The 25,322-nt window shown below is 37.6% G+C and overlaps 1 protein-coding gene across 6 annotated transcripts in view; it reads left to right on the forward strand.

Annotated features, from left to right (window-relative positions):
* Positions 1–13,650: 13,650 nt before the first annotated feature.
* The window catches only part of FXR1 (FMR1 autosomal homolog 1), a 65,670-nt gene continuing 53,998 nt past the window's right edge, over positions 13,651–25,322 (forward strand). For all 6 annotated transcript variants that reach the window (XM_047731221.1, XM_047731228.1, XM_047731233.1 and 3 more), the window contains exon 1: positions 13,651–13,815. In XM_047731221.1, coding sequence (XP_047587177.1) covers positions 13,765–13,815 — 51 coding nt within the window. In that variant the 5' untranslated portion in view covers positions 13,651–13,764. The remainder of the gene's footprint in view (positions 13,816–25,322) is intronic.

Below are 25,322 nucleotides of genomic sequence, written 5' to 3' on the forward strand. Positions count from 1 at the left end.
AAAGTTTTCAAGCCATTTCTTAGGTGAATTGTATACATTTTGGTCTTTCTTATGATGAATATCAACTCTATCTTAGTTTAAAAATACAATGTGACCTATGAAGAGTATGATAGTTTCTATTTTGATATTTAAGCTTATGCACAATGTAATTTGTAAATTGGAGAATTCAAAGGAAATTGGAGATCCAAGCATTATCTCCTTTTTTTCTTCTTTTCTCTCACTGTTTACTCCGTGGGGAGAGAAGGGATAATTCACATAATATAACAAAAATTTTACTTAACATATACCCATCAAAATTATACGAGAGTCAAAGAAATTAACCATATATATGCATTTTTGCTCTTTATGTACATGGCACTTAGTAAATGCTTAACATATTATATATATCCCAGAAGTGTTTAGTTGATGGTTGAAAGAAAAACAGTTTTATAAGAATTTGTTATTCTTAAGATCACAGTAGAATTTTCGAAAATGCTATTTTAACCTCCATACAAATGTGGATTTGCTTATATTGTTTACATTAACTAATACATCTAATAATACTTGGCAGAGATAAAAAACTTACTTAGGGACAAGAACCTAGCTTTATTTAGTGGACTGAATCCAATACAACTTCTATATCCTGCTTTTATGGTTTCTTAAAAGCAGTGTGTCATTAGAACAATTACCGCAACTCCTTTTTCTTAAATCATTAGCTTATTCATGGGAAGCAGAATGGAAAACTCACAAAAGAAAAACAGACAAACAAAATAGTTAAACCAGGCCAAAAGATGCATCAGATCAAAGACAACCAAAAATTTTTGTCTACCCTCAATTAGAGCAGAAATCTTCTTTCCCATTTCACCTAAATGAATCTACCTGATTTAATCTTCTTCTTTTTTTTTTTTTAAAGATTTTATCCATTCATTTGACAGATAGAGATCACAAGTAGGCAGAGAAGCAGGCAGAGAGAGGAGGAAGCAGGCTCTCTGCTCAGCAGGGAGCCCGATACTGGGCTCCATCCCAGGACCCTGGGATCATGACCTGAGCCAAAGGCCTTAACCCACTGAGCCACCCAGGTGCCCCTGATTTAATCTTCTTTATGTAGAAGTATATGCCTCTCAACATCACCAAGTATAGATTTAAAGCAAAACAATTTTAATCAAATTCACATGCAGATTATATGGGCTCCAGCCAATTCCTCTTACCATAATTGACCAGAACTGTGGTATTGCCACGCTTTATAGAGTTTTAGAATAATTTTCTTTGATGCACATTTCATATCATTATGAGTGATATGGCCTGTTTAAAAATATGTCTTATAAAATTGTTTCCCTCTCCTGTCTTACTAACTCTTGAGAATACTGAACAGTAAAAAATTTGGAAGTTATTTATTTCCATCTTTTTGGTTTTGAAATTTCCTTTATATTGGCAATTGGAGAAAACACTATTAAATTTCAGCTGTTTCAAAATAGTTTTACTTATCCCAAATATATATAGATATATTTTAATAGATATATTTATATGTATATACATATGTGGTGTGTGTGTATTTGTTTATCTTAAGTAAACTCTAGGCCCAGTATAGGGCTTGAATCTATGACCCTGAGATCAAGAGTCACATGCTCTACTGACTGAGCCAGCCAAACACCCCCCAAATGTATTTTGAAAGTGTTATGAAGTATGTGTTATCTGTAGTTATGTCTCATAGAAATGGCATAGTCAAAGTTAGCCAAAGAAGTCCAAAAGACAGGAATTGAATAGTAAAATTGGAAATGCCGATCATTTTTTAGTTTGTAAATCATCTTTAAAACAGTTTTTAAGTGTTTAGCATTTTTAATGTTTAAAAAATGTTAAACATTTTTTAACGGCGATATCAACTAACTTGCCAAAGATCATTAACAATAGAAATTCAGGTCAGGATTCAAATTCAGTCTTTCTAAAAGTTCATCCACTGAACTGCTACATTATAACACTTGTACTATTAGTAAGCTAATTAACTGGAATGGGCACAAGGGTTAGATGATAAGAGTTTCCTCAAAGGATGGTGGAGGAAGTCAGCTTAAGAGTGGCTAATGGGGTGCCCAGCTGGCTCAGTTAGTAGAGTGTGTGGCCCTTGACCTCAGGGTTGTGGGTTTGATGCTCCTGTTGGGTGTAGAGATTACTTAAAAATAAAATCTTAAAAAAAAATGGACAATAATGTCATAAAGTGAACCAGGAACAGGAATCTGAATCTGAGAACCAAATCTTATCTATTGACCTTCTGAAAACATGCTTCCACTTTTTTCAGTCACCACTGGTGTTGCCAGACCTCAAACTGTTCAGTCCTGGATTCTCTGCAGAGCACACAGGATACTCTTTCTTCTTTTGAAAAATTATATAGCTCCTCTTGAGTTTTTCTTCTTGTCAAAATTATACCTAATTAAAGAATCAGTGATTCTCAAGGAATTTAGAAACTTCAGTGCCCCATTGCCCATCTATAATCATTTCCCCTTTCCCAGAGACAACCCGCTTTTAATTTTTTAGCTTATTATTTTGTATTTTCTGTATTCTAAATAATATGTGGGCATTATCTACTAACTTTCCACTGGGGAAGAGTAGGCCTCAGCCCTCTTCTTTTTACTGCCTCTACTTTACATGCACACTTTCTATTGTTCTGTTGTTATTCCTCTTATTTAGTGTGATTGGAATTTAGGTTGGATCCATATATTATAATCATATAATATATATATGTACATAATATATATTCATATATTCAGAGCTGACCCTTAAGATAAATAGAGTTACTTTTCTGGAATGAGTTTTTTTTTTTTTTAAAGATTTTATTTATTCACTTGACAGACAGAGGTCACAAGTAGGCAGAGAAGCAGGCAGAGAGAGAGGAGGAAGCAGGCTCCCCGCTGAGCAGAGAGCCCAATGTGGGGCTTGATCCCAGGACCCTGGGATCATGACCTGAGCTGAAGGCAGATGCTTAACCCGCTGAGCCACCCAGGCACCCCCGGTTCTCTCCTTTTAGGGTAAAAACATAGTCACAGAAAAATAGGTTGAAGATATTATAAATAATTGTGTTTTTCAAAGTTTTTGCAGCAATAGTATATTATAATAAAATCTAAAGTCAAGTCTAATAAGATAACTCCTAGTTTTCAAAACTACTGAAGTCTAAAAGGTGCTTTTTGGAGTCCATTGCATCCCTAGCTCATCTTGCATGCCTAAGAATAAAATTCGGAGATCTTATAAATAAATTTAGTTTATACAAGTGTCTGATAAAATTTCATATTTTAAAGGTATATATTTATTATCCAGACTGTGATTTCTAGATCTAATTCTACAATAAAAAGAATTGGGCTCTCTAGAGAAATGGCTATTCTATAACAGAGGGTGAAAAATTATAAAATGAACTTGGAACATGTTGTTGTGCCAGAAAGTAGATATTGTTTAAATATTGATGAGCCATGTTAAAGAACTTGTTAGCTAGTTTGAAGAGATTCCTGCTATTTAAATCTTCAACAAATTGTGAATCAAAAGGAATATTTAGAAAACTATTCGGCTGAGGTAGGGAAAATACAAATGAACCTGGGTCATCTTATAGTAATAGAAAACAAGTAAATACACATAAAGAAATGAAACGATGGGAGTTTATCAAAAGACAAAGGAGCCAACCTAAAGAGCTTTCAATGGCCAAAGCTGGAACAATTTGAACAAATAAATAAAGTAGTATTGGATTATATCCAAAGTATAAAACAAATAACCTTGATTCTATATTTACATAATTAAATGATTGAATAAATAAATGAGAGTGAAGGGACAAATTTCCCTTATGGAAGGATTTCAAAAAACATATGTAGATACTCTTTCTTTCTAGAATGAAGCTTAATCCCACTTCTCCTTCTCTATTCTCGATTACCCCTTGCCTTGAGTATGGTTTGGATTTTTTTTTTTTCTTTTTTAAGAGAGAGGGAGTGAGAGAGCGAATACAAATGCGCACACAGTGGTGGTGGTGGCGGTGGGGCGGTGGACAGGTGGGCAGAGAGAGAGGGGAGAGAGAATCTTAGCTAGGCATGGAGCCCGATGTGGGGCATTATTTTCACAACCCTGAGATCATGACCTGAGCCAAAATCAAAAGTTGGACACTTAACTAACTGAGCCACAGCCACCCAGGCATCCTGGTTTGGATTCATTGGCTTCCAAAGAATATAGTATAGATAAGGAAGGATTGGAATGGAAAAATCCAGAAGACATTAGCTTACCCAAGTGATCTAGGTTAATATCATTAGTAATAAGTCAAGTTGATGACATTTACCTCTGTGATATGATGTGATGAAGACACTTCACCTCAATGATATTATTCCAAATTCATAACTCCAGTCTAATCATGAGAAAACAATCAGATAAAACCAAACTTAGGGACATTGTTAGAAATGTCTGACCACTGGGCGCCTGGGTGGCTCAGTGGGTTAAGCCGCTGCCTTCGGCTCAGGTCATGATCTCAGGGTCCTGGGATCGAGTCCCGCATTGGGCTCTCTGCTCAGCAGGGAGCCTGCTTCCCTCTCTCTCTCTCTCTCTCTGCCTGCCTCTCCGTCTACTTGTGATCTCTCTCTGTCAAATAAATAAATAAAATCTTTAAAAAAAAAAAAGAAAAGAAATGTCTGACCACTATGTCTCAAAAATGGTCAAGGTCATGAAAAACAAAGACTAAGAAACTGGCACAGACCAGAAGAGACACGGAGACATGACAACTACATGCAGTCTGGTATTCAGAATACCTAGAACAATGAAAGAGTATTAGTGGAAAAAACGGTTGAAATATAAGTAAAGTCTGGAGTTTTAGTTAATACCACTATACTAATATCAGTTTTTTGGTTTTAGCAAATCTATGATGATAATGTAATATATTAACATTAGGGGGGTACTAGGTGAAGGATATATGGGAATTCTGTACTAACTTTGTAATTTATCTGTAAATTTAAAATTATTCCAGGGGCACCTGGCTGTCGGTAGAGCATGCAACTCTTAATCTCAGAGTTGTAAGTTCCAGCCCCACATTGGGTGTGGAGCCTACTATGAGACAAACATAAAAATCATTCCAAAATAAAATGTTTTTAAAAAGAAGCAAATATAACTTAATAGTAAATGTTAACAAAGAACTGAAAGCAAAGACCTCTAGTATAAGGAAGCCCATAATCTTTCATGCAAGTTCTGGAAAATACTCAGAGAAATGTGGAGGCCAGCAAGTTTCTAGGAATGATCACAGCCCCCAGATAATAAGAATTTGAGATCACCGGGCACCTGGGTGGCTCAGTCCTTAAATTGTCTGCCTTGGGCTCAGGTCATAATCCCAGGGTCCTAGGATCCAGCCCTGAGTAGGGCTGCCTGCCTCAGCGGGAAGCCTGATTCTCCCTCTCCCACTCTCCTTGCTTGTGTTCCTCTTTTCACTATCTCTTTCTCTATGTCAAATACATAAATCTTAAAAAAAAAAAAAAAGAAGAAGAATTGAGATCACCAATTTTCAGTCTTTCATATTTAGAGAGTTTGAGAATTTTCCTAAGGTCACACTTGGCCAGACAAGTCATATGAACAGCTAGTTTGTGATAGTCTCTGCTCTAGCTCCACATTTTGATGAAACCATAACTTTCTTGCATGAGCTTTCTGGCCTCATAAAGCCACATCTTCGCTTTATTTTACTGTTAGTGGGTTCCTATTGTTTCAGGATAAAATGTAACCCCCTGGGCACTTGGGTGCTCAGTAGGTTACGCATCTGCCTTGGGCTGAGGTCATGATCCAGGGGTCCTGAGGTTACCCTGCATCAGGCTCCCTCCTCAGTGGGGAGTCTGCCTCTCCCTCTCCCTCTGCCTTTCTCCCAGCTTGTGCTTGCTCGCTCTCTCTCTCCAGCTCAAAAAAATACTTAAAAAATTTAAACCTCTTAATTTTTTGCCAGGATCTCTAGCCAGGTTCATCTCTTGTTCTATATCCCTATCCTCTATGCTCCAGCCATCCACACTTCGGGAGCCTTCATGAAATCTTTTTCCTGACTAGAATATTGTGCACTTTACTACTGTCCCCATTCTATATGGCTAAATCAGGAATCATCTCTCTCAGGTTTCTGCATCATGGCACTTCTTCAGAGAGGTGACTGACTACCCTAAGGTAACCACACAGAATGGGGCCTCCCAAAGAAAACAGTTCTTTCACCACCTGGTCAAATATGCTTGATAGTTTCCTTTCTCATTAAATTACATTATGATGGAACTCCAAATAAATGCAGAAAAAAAGCAGCATTCCAATCATACTAACAAATTAAACTTTTTTCACTTGTCTAAGCACTTCTTCTTACCTATTTGCACATATAATTTACATAGTTATAATCATTATGCAGACTGACTTTTATATTTTGCTTTATTTTTTATTCACATATTGTTAAGCATTTCCCATGTTGTTACATAGATTAGGTGTTTATTTTTATTATTACTATCTCATACCTTCATTCATTTTAGAATCTACAATATTTGGAGTTCTAGGCAAGATAATGTTGTACAAAGCAGAAATAACATTGTGGCTCTAGAGGAATTTATATCTAGTTTACATTAGTCAGATACTTTGCTTTCTATCTTTTATTAATATTATTATTTTAAATACTATAGTCTATATTAATAAGATAATATGATATATATAAGATAATATTATCTTGTGTTTACCAAACACAAGATACTATACTATACTATATATCCTCTTTTTCCAAATTGTTCCATCTATAAATTACATTTACTCTTATTTTACTTCTCCTCATAAGCTTTCCCTAGAAAATCTCATCTGCTTTTCTAATCTTTTTTTTTTTTTTTAGATTTATTCATTTCTTGAGAGAGAGTGAGAGAACAAGTGGGAATGTCAGGGAGAGGGAAAAAAGAATCTCAGCAGACTCCATGCTGAGCACAGAACCCGACATGGGGCTAGATCTCATAACCCTGAGATCATGACCAGAGCCAAAACCATGATCCAAAGCTTAATCTATTGAGCCACCCACGTGCTCCTACTTTCCTGTTCTTAAATGCTAAATATTCACCATAGACTCCCAAAACTAATCTCTATGCTGCACCTCTATTAAACTTCACAGAATGTTTTGAAAACATCTCAAATGCAATGTTTCCGATAGAACTTCTATCTGCCCCACAACTCTTTCCTTAAATGTTTTAAACTAATAGCATCATTATGTGCCCAATTGCCCAAATAAAGCTAACATTTATCCTTGAGTCTTTCATTTCTCATTATGTCTTTAGCTATTAGATCCATTGCTTTAACATTTTAAATATCTCAGTTTTATCTCTTTTTCTTCATTCTTAATGCTTTTATTTGGTTTCTATTTATCTCTTACCTAGCTTGCAATAACCTTTTAACTGGTTTCTGTCTTCAACTACCGTGATTTTAAAATCTATCTTCCTCTCTACTGATAAAATTTTCTTTCTTAAGATCCAAATGTGGTTAAATGATCTCCCTACTTCTTTCATTATCATCATTTATTGAACACCTAGTATATGCCAGGCATTCTTCTAAGTTCTTTATACATATTATTTCATTTAATCTTCCCTCAAGGTTACAGCTAGCAAGTGGCAGAGCCAACAGTTTGACTGTAGTGTTGTTACTTTTGTATTATATTACAGCTACCTTTCAGAAATATAATAATTCTAAACCTCTTAACATGATGGAAGTTCTGCAATAGTTGTAGTCTTGAGTCTAAAGGCCTTACCCCATTCCTTTCAATGGTGTGTATTATTCAGTTTTATGGATAGTTTGCTCTAAGTACTGCTAATATGAAGAGTTAAGTTAGGCTCTGATTTTTATTTCCTTTCCTCTTTTATTTTTTGTTCTTAGTTGTGACTGTGAGTTCCTTCCCCCAATGAAAAATCCTTATGAAGAAAACTTACAACCTTATTGAGTAGATTTGTAAAATAAAGTCCTACAGTTTAAAATTGCTGCTTAAACAATATGATTAATTTAAACATTGATATCATTTAAAAATGTCTCCACAGAGATTGAACCAATTTACACATTTGTGTACTAATATGACCCTTTTCCAAATTTTTCTAACACTTGTTTCATCAAACTTTATATACTTCTATATATTTATTATTTATGATATGCATATTATTTATAAATATTTGTCAGAGGGAGAAAGTGGTAATCTAGATTGTATTCTTTTGTTGAGAGTTTTAGTTTGTGTTTTTAATTATATTTATTGACATTATATTTAGTATTAATGTCACTGTTCATGTCCTTTATTCATTTTCTTTGGACTATTTGTGTTTCCTTATGATTTGCAAGAGATCTTTGGTAAGGAATATAGTCATCTCCTCCCTTTCCCAGGCTACCTTTGAACTTTATGATAATTTTTTTTTCCTTTGAGAAGTTTTAAATGTTCATGTATTCAATTGTACAAGTCTTTTCCCCATTGGTTTGTAGGTATTTTGCTTCGGTGGAATCAGTTAAAGGGACCCATAATTACCTGTAGTATTTTCATGGTTATTTTTACAGTTGGTTTGTTTCAAATTATTTTGAAACAAGTAGTAGAGTAAAAATTTAGTAGCCTAAATCATTGTCTTCACATTAATAAAATTTTCTTTCTCTATACACATAATTTCAAGCTAGAAAATGACAGAGGTGGACTTCAAAAGGGCAATCCATGTTCAGAGCCCATGCTCTTATTCCTATTAATTATTCTTCAGGTGGACATGTTGATCTAATCCTTTTTGCTTTAAGTTCAACTTTGCATTAGGTTAGGGCCTTGGGGAGGAAGGAAATTCATTCTGACTTGCAAAATAAAACCAATATGGTTTCTTTCTTATTTCACCTTGTTTTTTCTGACATCCTAGAATAGATTGAAGGATTTATTACAATATGAGATGATGAACTCAATAGTTAGGTTAATGTAGTTTCTTTAATATTAATTCTTATACTCTATGTTTGATAATATCTAGTTAAGAAAATCAAAGATAACTGTGGAACAAAAGCTGAAATATTTTAAACTATGACTCCTGAGTTTCATTAGCTATTTATAAAACAGGTGCAATTTGTTTTGGAAGCTGTTGATTGAAATATTAAAAGTTATTCACATTTTTTTTAGGTTGTTTATTCTTTTTAGTAATTCTACATCAAACATGGAGCTCACACTCACAACCTTAAGATCAAGAGTTACAAGCTCTTCTGACTGAGCCAAACAGGCACTCATATTCCACACTTTCTAAATCTTTGGTTTCTTCATGAAGGAAAACTCATAGTCTCAGTTTAGTCAAGTTAAAATTATTTTCCAAGGCAGTACTTTGAGAAGATTTAAAACAATGATAGCATGTTTCCATATCACATTTTATTATTACTATTCTTAGTGTCACAAAGTTGATAAAAATCTTGAATTCTTAGTGTTTTGGTATCTGTGATACAAAGTTTCATTACGCGTATGTTTAATTCTGTCTTTAAGAACACTTTCTTTCCCCGCTAAAAATTTATTTAATTATTTTAGAAGGAGGGAGGGGCAGAGAGAGATGCAGAAAGAGAATCTCATGCGGACTCCCCCCTGAGCACCAAGCCCATGTAGGGGCTTGATCTTATGACCCTGAGACCATTACCTCAGCTGAAATCAAATCAAGAGTTGGACACTTAACCACTAAGCCACGTAGGCATCCAAAAAACACTTTCTTATTTAAATTATAATTTTTTAAAATTAGAAATGTTACTACTTACCAAGACAGAAAACTTGTAAACAGAAAACAGGGAGAAAACTGATCCCATCGTGCTATTGCCTTAAGATAACCATTGTTAATATTTTGGTAGAAGTCTTTACAATGGATTTTCATGCAATATATGTATATATTTTTCTGTGCAAAATTGATTCCACATACAGTATTTAACCATCTTCTTTTATAGTATATTATAAACATTTTCTCATATCAATAAATATTACTGTAAAACTTCATCTCTAATGACTATAGAATAATCCATGGCATAGTGTTTAAAACATGGTAATACTTTTTTATGTGAGATTCAAGTGATTTGCTCATTCCAAGAATTCCAAACAGTGCAAAAAAAAAAAAAACAATTATAAAATTTATGTCAACCGTAAGTCTGCTTTCTGGAAATATATACTATTAAAACACACACTGTTTAAATGTGATTATGCATGCTGTTTTGTGCCTTTCTTTTCCTTTAGAAAACTATTTTACTTTTACTTTTTCCAGTTTTTTTGAGATATAATTGACATTCTTTTCTTTTAATAACAAAAAGTCTTTTCAAGATGATGAAAAATAGATCCACATCAAAATTTTAAACTTTGTGTAATATTTCATTGTGAATATAACAGGGTCATTGATGGGGTTTTAGAAATGGAAAGGGGAGAGTGTTGCTGGTGGTTCAGTTGGTTAAGTGTCCAACTCCTAATTTTGGCTCAGGTCATGATCTCCAGATTGTGAGATAGAGCTACATCGGTGGGTTGGCGGGTGGTCTGTGCTCAGCAGGGAGTCTGCTGGAGATCCTCTCTCTCCTGATCACTCTGCCCCTCCTCATGCTTGGTGCATGCTCTTTCTCTCTCTCCCAAAATAAATAAATTTTAGAAAAGAAAAGTGAAGAGGAAGACTTAAATCCTAGTCTGCTACTTAAACTTGGGGTGATTTTAGATAAACGACTGGTTGCTGTAAATCTCAATTGCTTAATGGAAATCATGAGGTCTTCCTAGCAGTAGTAGTAAAGTGTTAGCAGGAACAGGTTGGGGTTGGGGTAAACTCAAATGTTTTTAGCATCCAAGTCCTGAAGAGGACCAACTTTACTCTTCAAATTTCAGATAATATGGAATGCTTTAGTTTGTGTCCAAATGGAATTTTTTGCAGCCCTACCCAAGTCACTCACACTGGGAAGCAGAAGAAACAATACACTGAAGGCCAAAAGAACAAGAAAGAAAGAAGGGAAGAAAGAAGAAGAAGAAGAGCAAGAAGAAGAAGAAGAAGAAAGAGAGAGAGAGAGAGAGAAAGACAAAGAAAGGAAGAAAGAGAGAAAGAAAAACCCATGAAGCAAACCAGATCCTTCATCCATTGCTGATGGAAATGCAAATGGTGCAGTCACCTTGGAAAAGAGTCTAGCAATTCCTCAAAAGAGAAAATGGAGTTATTACCACACTGAGACAGGGAAAGTGAAAGACTCCATAAAAATCTGCTTTTTGCTCCTTTTTCCTGCTTCCTTTCTTGCTAGGACCTGCACCTCCACCCCATTTTACACATGTCTTATAAACAGCATCTATCCTCTTTGTAAGGGACAAGGAATTAATCGTTCTCTAAAATAGAATGGCATCTAAAGGAAGGACCAAGGAAGCTATCCTAATGAGCATTCCAGACCACTGGAGCTAGACATCTGAACGCAAGACCCCCTGGCTCCAAGGAATGACACCTGGGCACTTGTCTTTGTTCTAAACAGGTTCCTGGATGCCTGAGAGGAGGATACACCAGACTCTGCCCTCAGTAAACTGACTCCCCCCACCAAGCTCCAAACAAAAATGAGACTCCCTCCTTTCCTTTCTGAGTCTCCTAGACACTCACTCTGCTATTGCTTTCTCTTATCTTCAATAAACTCTGCTTTTACCTCCTGCTGGCTCATGTTTGATTTCCATCCTGTGTGAAGCCAAGGACCTTCTTGGCTGGTCCCAGCCTGCTGCATCAATATGAACCAGCAATTTCAATTCTAAGTATATGCCTAAGAGAATGAAAACATACATCTGTCTACAATAACTTGTACAGGAATCTTCATTGCAGTATTATTCCTAATAGCCAAAAAAATGTACACAACTCAATGTCTATCAAAAGATGAATGAATTAATAGAATGATTTTACGTATCCATGCAATGGTATATTTGACAATAAAAAGGAATAAGTAGTAAAATGCTACAACATGGATGAATCTTGAGAAGACTATGCTAACTGAAAGAACCGTCATAAAAGACCACATACTGTATGACTTATTCATGTATATGAAATGTCTGTACTAAGCAAATCTATAGGCAGAAAGTAGGTTTGTGATTGTATAGAGCCTGGGCGTGAGTGAAATGGGGGGACTGCCTACAGGTACAGGAATTCTTTTCGGACTGATGAAAATGTTCTAAAATTGATTGTGGTGGTTGGTAGTCGCACAACTCTGTGAATGTACTAAAACCTGTTGAACACTTAAATGGATGAAATGCTGGTATGTGAATTATATCTCAATAAGGCTGTTGGAATAAAAAGCAAACTAGGGCATTGTAATTCTGAAGGATCATAATAAGATGGTATATAAAGTGTTGGACAGATAAAGTTCTTAACAAATGGTGGCCTTAACTCATTGAAGGAATTGTTTGTTTACATTTTCCTCACCATAATCAACATTTTAAAAAGATCATTTTACATATACAGCAAAACAATACTGAACACTGTTGCGGACTGCTTTCCTTCTGAACCTTTGGAGATGTAGATGTGTTGATGAGATATTATGTACATTATTTTAGGACCCCGTGTCCTCAGAAGGGCTGGACCCATGGACAATTCTCTGAGTATACGACGCTAGCAAAGATTTTTTTAAAAGAATTTTTCTGTCAAAATGGTGATAAAACACACACATCAAAGAGACTTAGCATTTTTCAAAGGCCTTACTTTGGGAAAAGATTTTGGTATTGTTAAAATAGATATTCGAACCTTCTCCGACATAATGCTTGGTAGAAAGCCATACAAGATGATTCTGCTTTGATCCTTTTCGTGGAAGTTTGCAGGCATTGCCGAAGGGGAAAACGTGGTGTCCCGCTCAGTACCAAGTTTCCCTGACTACTTCTAACAATGGGTATTAACGCAAACTCTCATGCAAGTTGTAAACCGTCTGAAAAAACCAGCTTCAATACTTAAGCCCGACTTTAATCAGTTGAAATGTTAACAGGTGGGGAGAGGGCTCCAGAGAACTGTGTGAGGAGGCGTGGGACTGTGAATTTGAGTGAAGAGGCCACCGATTTAAATAAAAACAGAGAGGTGGGGGCATTGGGGGGCTCAGTGGGTTAAAGCCTCTGACTTCTGCTCAGGTCATGATCTCAGGTTCCTGGGATCAAGCCCCACATCGGGCTCTCTGCTCAGAAAGGGAGCCTGCTTCCGACCCCCAACCCTGCCTGGCTCTCTGCCTACTTGTAGTCTCTCTCTCTCTGTCAAATAAATAAATAAAATTAAAACAAAACAAAACAAAACAGAGAGTTGAAAGAATTTGGGGGACACAGTGTGTATATTTTTAAGCTCCCTCTCTCGCCCAAAGGTTGTGCCAGTGGGCAACTGGAGCCCCCAAACTTGCTCTTCCCTAGGTAATGAAGCTAGTCCGGGGCTGCCAGCACTTGCAAGAAGTTTAGGGGCAGAATGTCCGAGCGCCGCGGAGAGCCATTCGTGGGGCAGACGGCCTCCGGGCAGTTCACGCCGGGCCGGCTGGAGGTACCCACCGGCTGGAGCGGGGAAGCTGTGGGTACAGGAGGGCGGGGACGTAGGGGCGGGTAAGCAAAGGTCTGGCGATTGTGTCGGGAGGCGAACGGGGCGTCGGCAGCGGCGGGCGGAGCCCACGACCAGTGATGTAAGGAGCCGAGGGACCCCAGTGGGAGAGTCGGGGTTGCACTGTGAGACTCCAGGGGTGTGGGGCGGGGGATCCCAGTCCCCGCCCTGTTTTCCCCGCCCCTCCCCCGCCTCCTTTACGCCCCCCCCCCCTCCCCCTCTGGTTGGAAAGTTTCTAGAATCTCTTCCCAGCGGCCTTTGCGGTTCCAACATGGCGGAGCTGACGGTGGAGGTTCGCGGCTCCAACGGGGCTTTCTACAAGGTATTGACCCTGTTGCCGCTTTGTCGGGTGTTCTGGGGGCTAAGGCAGGTTTGGGGTAGGGCTGGTGGTCCCAAAGAGTGAGGTTTGGAGTCGAAAAGGGCGACCAGGCCGAAGCCGGGGCTGCTGGGTTCCTCGTTTCTCCCCCCTCCACCCGCGGTTTAACGGTCTCGGGGGCCAGGGCTCCGTTATGCTTTGAAACAACACGTCGGACACCTCTTGCGTTTTTCTACTTATGAACCTTATTTTTGGATGCTAGTGCGGCCCTTGGTGGGCCGGTGAGGAGAAGCCGAGTCGCTGCGGGGCGGCGAGGAGCTCCCTGGGAGCAGGCCTGTGCGCCAGGAGGTTGGGGAGTCGTGAAAGGAGGTGGTGGGATTGTGTGGTCACAGCCGCTCCCCCGCCCCTCTGACTGGGCCGAGCGGGAGCGCCTCGGCACGCTGCTCCGACCCCTCCCCATCCTTTTGCGGGGGGGGGGGGTGTGCGTCGCGGAATCTTAAGAATTTACCTTTGTATTAGGGTCTGGGGCTAATAAACTTTAGTGTCTGACTAGGAAGCGGGTTCCGAATTGAGGGTTAGGATCGAAGAGAAAATTAGAAAACCTAAGGTGGCGGGTTGAAATATTTTTGCGGCCTGGGAAATTGGGCGGCGCCTTAGCCCCTTTATTACGGAAGAAAAGGCTAGAGTTAAAGGTTTTAAAGTAAGATTGAAAAAATGAAATCGATCAGGGAGACTGGTGGGGAGGTGACTAATGTCTTTATATTAGTTATTCAGTGTTTTTGGAAAGAATTGTTGCTTTTTGTTTCTTCCCCACGAGGTTTTTTGTTTGTTTGCACCGGGAGATGCATTATTATGGGATGGGGACTGGAAAACAGAAGAGGAATTCGAGAGTAGAGGAATTCAGTCGGGGCTTCCAATGTAAGGGGGGGGGTCACATTACTGAAAATGAAATCCTTTCAGTTTAGTTTTCCCATTGTAACGGTTCCTTGTCCTGATTTTTTCTCCAAAAGTATGTTACAAGATCAATACAAAATCTCCCAGCTGTGTCTGTCAGTCAATCTTACTAAGCCAGCCCAGGATCTCAAATGTTTGAGAGTCCTGGCTATTTTTATGAAGGGCCTCTCTTAATACAGGAGTATTGTGGTGTACTCAGATATATTCTCTCTGGGTTTCATTTCAGCCTACCTTTGGTCCCACGGATTTATTTTATTTGGTGGTCGTAATTTGTTAGTGTTGTTTTCATTTTGTAGGTTACTGATAAGCTGTATGGATTTGGTTTAACTGTCACGTGGTGATAGCATGGTGGGGAGTCACATTTGGCGTCTAAAAGGATCTCCCTAAGCTTTTTACAAGTTGCCTTAGGTGGTCAGCAAAGTAAAAACAGTGACTGCCGGGTGGAAAGGAGGCTTTTTGCTTGACCTCGATATAGATTTAATATTTGGTGTCAAAAGATCTAAGTGAAATTTGAGTAGATATTTCATTGACTTCTTACTGAAACACAGTAGTTGCCTTCTTTGAGCCCAGATACAGTTGTGGCACGATGCACATACTTTGCCATACTTTTGCTGCGAGGGTAGGTAAGGTTCATCATTTTTGCACACCGCCCCCCGTGGAAAAGTTTCATATTCCCACTGTATGGTGATACAGTTGTGTAATGGATGTATGCTTTTTCCCCCCTCCTCTAGGAAATTGAAAAATAAAATTTTTTTGCCTTTAGTTATTTTGTAGCATGTGGATGGTAGAACATACCTTTTTTAGCCAAGTATTGGTGTTGATCGCTACAGAAAATACTCATTTCTTTTATTTGTAAGATTATTTAAGGTTATCAGCTTGAAAGTCTTAAGATTGTTTACAGCATTTTGTTTGTTGTTTTTAATTTTATTTGAGAGCGGAGAGGAGCACGAGCGGGAGCAGAGGGAGAGGGAGAAGTAGACAGGGAGGCCGGCAGGGGGGCTCCATCCTAGGACCCAGGGATCTGAGTGGAAGGCAGACCCTTAACCGACTGAGCCACCCATTGGGCCTCTGGAGTGGTTTTTTGGCTTTCCCCCCCCCCCCCATGTTTTTTTTTTTTTTTTTAAATCAAATTCTCAGTGAATGTCCCCGTTTTGGAACTCTGAAGTATTGTTGATCCTTATCCTTACTCTGCAGATCTGTTTGAGTCTACCTAGTCTTTGAGTCGACTCATTTTTACTTCACAAAGAAAGGTATACTTTGGCAAAGGTTGGGAGGGATCCTAGCCACATTGTACTAAAATAATTGCACTTGAATGTTTGGAATTTTATGTCCTACCATAATCCACTTGCACATTGTGGAAACTGGGGTCTTCAGAACTCTGGAAGAGCGAGAATGGTGAGGTGGGAGGAGCCCTGGATTTGAAGTTAGGTAATGGTAAACTGAATTCCCATGTATTTATCTGTGCACGCCTGAGAATATATTTTCTGTAAAATGAAGGGTTTGAGTTTGTTCATATCCCCAATTTTTTAATCCCATGGAACTGCTTGCTCACTTGGAAAAAAGTTTATTCACTATTATTTTTAACTACATGGATTTTTTAGATTAATTTGCATGTGGTAAAATTTACCTTTTCTGGTACATAATTACATGAGCCTTAGTACATGTGTAACAACCCCCAACAGGATGGAGATCAAAGAGTTCCACTGTTCCCCGAATTTCTCTCACGTGCCTTTGTAGTCTCCTTCTCTTCTCACCCTTAGATCCTAGAGCGTTTTCCTGTCCCCATAGTTTTGCCTTTGCCAGAATGTCCTATATGTAGATTCATACAGTATGCTGAGTGTTTTGAGTCTGGCTTCTTTCATTTAGCATAGTAGCAATTTAATTTTAAGTAAAATCTTCTAAACAAAAATAGTGGTCAGTGAAGGCATTTTTGGAAAGAACAGTTGCCTTTGAATAACAGCTGTTAACATTTTAGTTTATTCTTTCAGTGGTGTTCTTCAGTGTGCAGGTGATTCTGATTTTCGTCCTTTTCTTCCCTTCCCCCATATACAGACACAGCTGTAAATGCTAATCACAGTAGAATTTCAAAATCATGGGTTTAGTAGCCTGTATCATCATGCCTTGAGGCAGTACTCTGTAGACATTTATTAAAGATACTCTGGTGGAACTGAAACTTCTTACAAATTAATTGGAACCAGTGAAAAGCTAAAAGAAGATGTGACCTAAAATTAGGATCGTTTAAAAAAAATACTATGTTTTCTATCTTTTTTTTTTTTTTTTTAAAACAGTGAATCTGTAGTTTGTTAAGGAGATAAAAGCTTGATGTGCTTCTCTTCGCTCTTCAGCTTCTAAATCTTTGGGAATTGGGAAGAGATGTTAAGTACTTGATAGGGGATATAATTTTATATAAAAATTTGTTTATAGCCTTTTCTACCTAGAGTGAGGCATCTTAGGGTTTATACTATTGGCCATTGAAGGTGCTTTTATTTAAGATAGAATTTACATTTTATGGTTGTTAGTGTATTTATAGAGTTGTGTGACCATTACCACAACCTTACTGTAGAATATTTCAGTTATCCCCCCAAAACCCTCTGCCCATTTGGAGTCATTAAAATGCTTAGCAACTGATGTGTTCTGATACTGACTTTGTAATAGCATTCCAACTTGCATAGCCATGGGCAGAATATAATTTAGTAGAAGTTGAAAGTAAGTCCCTCAATTTCTGGCTGATAGGAAAGTTTCCATGGTGTTCTAAGGAAATGTGTAATCTCTGAGATGGCTGAGTGAAATTTCAGGCCTTCTGTAGAAGACAGGATTACTTTCAGAGTTCTGCAATTTCTGCTTTGACTGACTACAAATTTCAGAGAGCTACAGTATTTCCAAAATTTCCTGTTACTTTGATATTAAAATGAATTTGAGACTAATTCAATTATGCAGTAGGTTTGTTAGCATTAATTAATGATGACCGATAGAATTTTAGTAGAGGAATTTCTTGAGAGTACTGAGTTTTCAAAGTTAGTACTGAATATTGATTTCTTTGTGCAGATTAATAATTGAGGAAAGGATAGATGGTGGCTGCTTAATATTAGGGACACTGTTAAGTTAAAAACACATTTCCACGTATTTTAAAGATAATTCCCAGTTGTACATTTTTTTTTTTTAAGATTTTATTTATTTGACAGAGAGACCACAAGTAGGCAGAGAAGCAGGCAGAGGGGGAGAGGGAAGCAGGCTCCCCGCTGAGCAGAGAGCCCAACATGGGGCTCCATCCCAGGACCCTGGGATTATGACCTGAGCTGAAGGCAGAGGCTTAACCCACTGAGGCACCCAGGCGCCCCCAGTTGTACATTTTTAATTGAAAATTGTTTTTTTGGCAAAAGATTAACTTAATACTATAGTATGGGGAGTCCACACGTGGGAATTCCTAAGATTGCCCTAATCATACATGTTTTAAAATGTGCTTTTATAAAAACATAAAAGAAGATTATGAATATGAATTATGAATATGAAATATGAAATTTATGAATTTATTTAGAATAAGATTTAACTGAAGAAGTCACTTAATTTTTAGAAATTATACTTTTTTGTAATCTTATTTTATATTATAAAAGCAATATGTAAGTATGAAAAATTTGAAAACAGAAAAAACGAAAAAAAGAAAAATTTTATCTATCTAGAGATATATATTGTCAAGTCCTTGGCTTTATGTACTTAAAACATACTTTCTTCCATATTTTCATGCACGTGTATGTTTCTTATAACATCACATATCTGTGTGCATTTTGTAAGATAATAGTTTACTGTGTCTGTTACTTGTTAGTCTATGAAGCTTATACTAGTATTTTCTGATTTTGTTCTTTCAAAATTCCATGAGATAGATGTTTTTATTCCCATTTTATATACTAGGAAACTGACAGTAACAGGTAACTTATCCATACATACACTGGATCTGAAATGAGATTTAACTCGAGGGCTTCTCATTTCCAGTGCCTAATTTAGTATAGCATTAGGGGTTCTTCAAAGGAAATCTCAGAGTAGTGGGCATATACATAAGTACTTTCTTTACAGAGACAGGGCAAGGTGCATGGGTGGCTAAGTCTGTTAAGTGCTTTCGGCTCAGGTCATGATATCAGAGTCTTGGGATCCAGCCCCTTTTTGGGCTCCCTTCTCAGCAGGGAGCCTGCTTCTCCTCCTCCTCCCTCTCTGTTCCTTCTTGCTGCTTGTGCTCTCTCTCAAATAAATAAAATCTTTAAAAAAAAAAAAAAGACAAAGCAAACACTTGATAATTCAAGAAGCAAGTTCTCTACTACAATGTTAAGGATGTAACACACTAGGTTTTTATTTTATTTTTTTTATTTTTGTCAGTTTTATTCATTTATGTTTAGTTATCTCTGCACCCAACATGGGACTCAGACTCTTGACCCTGAGATCAAGAGTTGCGTGTTCTTCTGACTGAGCCAGCCCAGTACCCCAAACTACCGTGCCTTTTGTTTTAAGATTTTATTCATTTTTTAAAGAGAGAGATCATGTGAGAGAACACAAGCAGAGATGGGGAGAGGGAGAAGCAGGATCCCCATCCCAGAACCCTGGGATCATAACTTGAGCCAAAGTTATACACTTAACTGATTGAGCCACCCATTTTTTTTTTTTAAATAGTGGAAAGGGTGATACGTGTTCCATGAGTGATCCTAATTCTTGAACTAGGTGGTCATAAGACCCTTTTTTTCTTTCATCTGCAGTATTAGGCAGTTTGATTGTTTTTAACAATTTATCTAGTGGTAGTATCTGCTAGGTTCTGTTGCTTAAGGTCCTGTCTAGTTCTAAGAAAGCTATTACTTATTGAGCACTCAGGCTACCTATTAGACTGTGCAGGTACTTTATATGAATTTATCTCATTTAGTTTTCTGAATCACAGTGAAGGGGAGGTAATGTTAACAGCAACTGAGGAAACTGAGGCCAAGTGAATCTAGATCCATAAAATTAATAGGCTGATTCAAGGTTCAGATTGGTTTTTCAGACTTCAGTAAAATATAACTTTTTAAAATACATATATTTTAAAAAACCCCAATGCAACATTCAAAAAAACTGAAAATTTACTGTTGATGGTAATTCCTACAAGTTTGCTGTGCTGCAGTACACAAGTCAAGAAATTAAGAAAACTAAATATTTAGAAACATTCAACATCAGAAGCTTTAAAATCTTAACTATAGGAGCCCTTCTAAATTTGCAACCTCCATTTTTATTTTTTATTTTTTGAAGATTTACTTATTTATTTTAAGAGGAAGCAAGCTATGCATGGGTGGGAGGGGCCAGAGGGAGAAGAGAGAATCTCAAGTGGATGCCTTGCTGAGCTGGATGGGGGGCTAGATCCCAGGATCCTGAGATCATGACCTAAGCTGAAACCAAGAGTCAGATGCATAATGACTGTACCATCCAGGTGCCCCAACAACCTGGGTTTAAAAATATATATATATTTTCTCTAAAAAGAGTCCTGTCAGCCATACAAAAGTCTGAACAGTTGTATACTGAAGCTAATACTGAGCTGCACTTCAATACACATTCTTAGCAGAACAATTTTCTAAATACACATACACATTCCTCACATTACAGGATAGCTATTTATCTTCCTTATCATTATTATCTTCCTCATCCTTTGAGCCTTTTGGCCTGCCAGGGCTCTTTTTTCCTCCTTCAAAGTGATTTCTTTTTTTAAGTTCAAATGTATGGCTTATGCAGTTATTAATTACATACTATTCCTAATAAAGTGTTAATACAGTTGGAATAAAGAGAACTGATTGGGAGGATTCCTGGAGAAGTGATTTGATCTGTGTCTTCACTTGATAAAATCTGTTCTTTTCAATGTGGTAGCCACTAGCCATGAGTGAAATGTGCTAGTGTGAATTGAGATGTGCTTTAATTGTAAAATCTATACTGGATCTCAAAGAGTATGAAAAAAAAAACATAAAACAATTTTAAAGTGGGATTACCAGGTGTTCAAGTATTTTGAATATGTTGGATTAACAAAATTATTATTGAAGTTAATTGATCTGTTTTTTTTTCTTTTTATTTATTGAATATGGCTGGTAGAAATCTTAAAACTAGGTATATGCTTCAGATTATAATTTTTTTAAAGGATTTTATTTTTGACAGATCACAAGTAGGCAGAGAGGCAGGCAGAGAGAGAAGAGAGAGGGAAGCAGGCTGAGCAGGGAGCCTGACGCGGGGCTCGATCCCAAGACCCTGGGATCATGACCTGAGCTGAAGGCAGAGGCTTACCCACTGAGCCACCCAGGCGCCTCTTCAAATTATAATTTATGCTAGGCATTTATTTTTTAACAATGTAATGATTTTGCCTTCTTTAAGTGATTTTATTTATTATTTATTTGACCGAGAGTGAGAGAGGGGATACCAGCAGGGGGAGTGGGAGAGGGAGAAGCAGGTTGAGCAAGGAGCCTGACTTTGGGCTCAGTCCCAGGATTCCTGGGATCGTGACCTGAGCCAAAGGTAGAACGCTTAAGGATTGAGCCCCCCAGGTGTCCCTAGGACAGTTTTTTAAAACACTATTCTCAGTTGCTAGCCTCATAGTGCTTGCTGTAGAAAGTATTTGGGAAATACTTGAAATTGCTTTTGTGTATGCATATGCATTTGACTATTTAACACATAGGTTTGAACTACATGAATCTGTTTATATGTATAAATGTATTTTGTTATGATTTACCATTTTTTTTCTGGCTTTACTAGAAGAATACTGTATATAGTGTTGATAGGTTGTTTATGTAATTGGTAATGCTTCTGGTCAACAGTAGGCTATTAGTATTAAGTTTTGGGGGGCCCAGATGTTAATGTGGATTTTTAGTTATGTTGGGGTGGGTACCCCTATCTCCTGTGTTGTTCCAGGGTCAGTGTACATGAAACTTTTTTTTTTTAAAGATTTTATTTATTTATTTGACCAGATCACAAGTAGGCAGAGAGGCAGGCAGAGAGGAAGGGAAGCAGGCTCCCTGCTGAGCAGAGAGCCTGATGCGGGGCTCAATCCGAGGACCCTGAGATCATGACCAGAGCCGAAGGCAGAGGGTTTAACCCACTGAGGCACTCAGGCGCCCCTTTTTCAAATATTCTTATGATGAGGCAACCTCTGGGTAATCTTGCCACATAGTATTGCATATTTAAAGGCTTTAGAATATTATCTGGCAGATGTTTATTAGTAGTAAGAGACTTTGATCTGTTAAATTTTCTAATATCAAGTCTTCATTAAAGCAGAACAAATGAATACAAAGGATTGCTTGATTCAAACGTATATATATTTATTACATACAACTTTATAGTTTATTTGTCGTATATTAAAGATGCCGATAGCAGTGGCAAAACTGAGACAGCATTGAATCTTAGTTAAATATCAGTTGTTTTAACTTGTTTCTTTACTTTAGCCTCAGCATTTTTGCCAGCTTTTTGGGAGAATGAGTAGAGGTCCCTTCCAGTATTAACTGATGAAGTTTATAGTTATTTTGGCAGATGAACATGGCATGCATGCCCTGTTGATTTCTTCAGGATCAAGACTCTCAGGCTTTCTGTAACTCTGCGTTTCTTCCAGGGCTAATTAATCAATAGTTAAACTTTTCTTTCCATTTTGTGACTTTGTTTTATATGAAATTTTTCAGATTATAGGATTTTTCAAGTCTTAAATTTCCAGTGGCTTGTATGTGTCTTTAGTGTATAGTAGGGCTTTGTTACATGTTTGTTGAATGAACAGATGAATATCTCATTCTTGGCTTTGGGACACACTGATTGTTTTTAATTTTAGGTAATATAATGGCATACATGCAAAATTAACTTCATTTCTGATTCTAATTTACGCAGTTGAAAAATTCTTTTTAGCTATTAATATATGGACCCTGTCGAGTTTTGGTGTTGTCACAGAACTTTACAGAAACATAGAACTATGGGTAACTTCAGCCCTTTGCAACTGGAAAGTCGTAATAGTTTCAGGTGGCTATGTGGAACCATTAAATAATTCCATTTCAAGAACTGCTGGATATGTGAAATTAACAAGCCAAGAACATTGATGTACAAGTGTTAGTAGGTACTTACGCATTCTTATGAAATCTTCATATCTTCATTGTCATTTTTTAAAGCCCATAATAGTTAAATGTTCAATATTAGTGAATGCTGAAGGTTGACTTGGAATTTTTTCCCGTGTTAGAACTTATTCCATAATGCGATAACTTTTCTAACATAATCAGTAAATTACTGGACTTTATTTGGAGAACATTTGTCCATTGATTTGAAATGACTTCCTCTTATAGATTGATTTATGTAGGTCTTCAAAAAAAGTACTGCTTGAAGTTAAGAAATTTGATTGTAGTATTAGTCTTAAATATTTGTGCTTGTTACTGGAATCAAATTACAATTCAAATCTTGTAGGTGTTGTAGGCATCAAACCAGTTTGTTAATTAGAGTGTAGATTTGAGATCCCTAGAGGTGGAAAAATTAAAAAGAAAACAGAGTGGTGCTGTATATGTGTGGTGCTGGTTGACAGAATGCTTTAGGATATATCTTAGTTCTTTAAAGAATATGCATATGTAGGCACATGTATAATTTAACATGTAGGCATTTAAGTATTTATGAAGTTGCTTTGTTGTAAATTTTTCCCCTTTTTTTCCTTGCTCCCCTTTGCCACATAATCTTCTCTCATTCCCACTCCCATTTCAGATAGGGTTTATAGACAGGTATACACCCTACTAGATATTTCTCTGCATTCAATAGTATGGTACGTAGGTACATATTCATATACACATGAAGGTTTTTTTCATCACTGCTCTATAAAATAGAATTGTGTTTTGGCTGTTTCCCCTTGAAGTGTAATTTATTTATATTTTTAAAATTAAACTTTTTAAGATTTAATTTACTTATTTGAGAGTGTGCATACGCAGGAGCAGAGTGTTGGTGGTGGGCAGGCGCAGTGAGAGAGGGAGAAGCAGAAGCAGACTCCCTGCTGAACAGGGAGCCGGATATAGGGCTCAATCCCAGGACTCTGGGATCATGACCTGAGCTGAAGGCAGATGCTTAACCTACTGAGCTACCCAGGTGCCCTGTAATTTAGTTTTAAATGGTTACATAATTCATGGCAAGAGTTATGCTATCCAGCCATTCCCCAGTTCATAGACACTCACTTTGTTTTCAGTTTTTTGCCATTCCACATACCTGTTTCCATTGGAGAGGTTTCAAAGAATGGGAAGCTTGGTGGAAGGGAACTTTTCTTTTTCAGCTTTAATGAATGTTAACGTTACTTTCCAAAAGGCTTAACCCTTCCTGTTTTCTCTGTCAATAAATATAAAAGCTGTTCTGTACATCCTTGCCAGAAAATGGGTTCTGTAATCTTTTATTTTGGCCCATTTGGTTGGATATAAATGGTTTTCTCAGTGGAACTTTCATTTGCAGATTTTAGATTCCCTCTTGTGAATTTAATGTTTGTTGGGCATTTTGATTTGCTTTTCCATAAATTGTTTGCCTGTTTCCTATTGAATGTCTTTTGTCACTTTTGAGACCTCTTAGGACTCATTTGAGTGCCCTTTCTCATTTAATACCTGTCGACTTTTTGGTATCTCTGGTCATAGAGAAGTTTTATTTTTTACATAGTGAACTGTTTTTTCCCTATCAGGGCTCCAGGGTTTCCAGTCCTGGTTAAATGGAGCATGTGTCATCTTTATACATAGAATTTCTTAAATTTTTTTGTGTTTTTATTTATTTTATCTTCACTGCACGAATTATTTTTTAGTATTTAGGCAAATGTGCTACTACTGTGTATTAAAAAAAAAAAATCTGGGGGCACCTGGGTGGCTCAGTGGGTTAAAAAGCCTCTCCCTTCGGCTCAGGTCATGATCTCAGGGTCCTTGGATCAAGCCCAGCATCGGGCTTTCTGCTCAGCATGGAGCTTGTTTCCTCCTCTCTCTCTGCCTGCCTCTGTGCCTACTTGTGATCTTTGTCTGTCAAATAAATAAATAAAAATCTTTTAAAAATCTGTTTCCGGGTTTTTTTGTTTTGTTTTTGCATGTGAGGGAATTAGGAGGAGGATGCCCAGCATCCAGGAAAGCTCCGTCTCCTTCGGGGTTGATAGAACCTCCTGAGAATTGCTCCAGAAAGTCTCTGGAGTGCTCCGGAAAGAATGTAGAGACTCCTTGAAGGAGGACATTGTGACTTGCTTTATGGCAAGAATACAGTGAGTTAGGAGTTTTATTATCCTTCCCTTATTGCCTTTAGCCCTCTTGTTTTACCTATCACATAGTAAGTCATGGATCTGGGACCCAGTCTTTTTTTTTTTTTTTTTTTTTTTTTTTTTTAAAAGATTTTATTTATTTATTTGAGAGAGAGACAGTGAGAGAGAGCATGAGCTAGGAGAAGGTCAGAGAGAGAAGCAGACTCCCGCGGAGCCGGGAGCCCGATGCGGGATTCGATCCTGAGACTCCAGGATCATGACCTGAGCCGAAGGCAGTCGTCCAACCAACTGAGCCACCCAGGCATCCCTGGGACCCGGTCTTAACAGTGAAACTGTTTTACCATAG

The sequence above is a fragment of the Lutra lutra genome, chromosome 1 (assembly GCF_902655055.1).
Source record: "Lutra lutra chromosome 1, mLutLut1.2, whole genome shotgun sequence".
NCBI classification, from domain to species: Eukaryota; Metazoa; Chordata; class Mammalia; order Carnivora; family Mustelidae; genus Lutra; species Lutra lutra.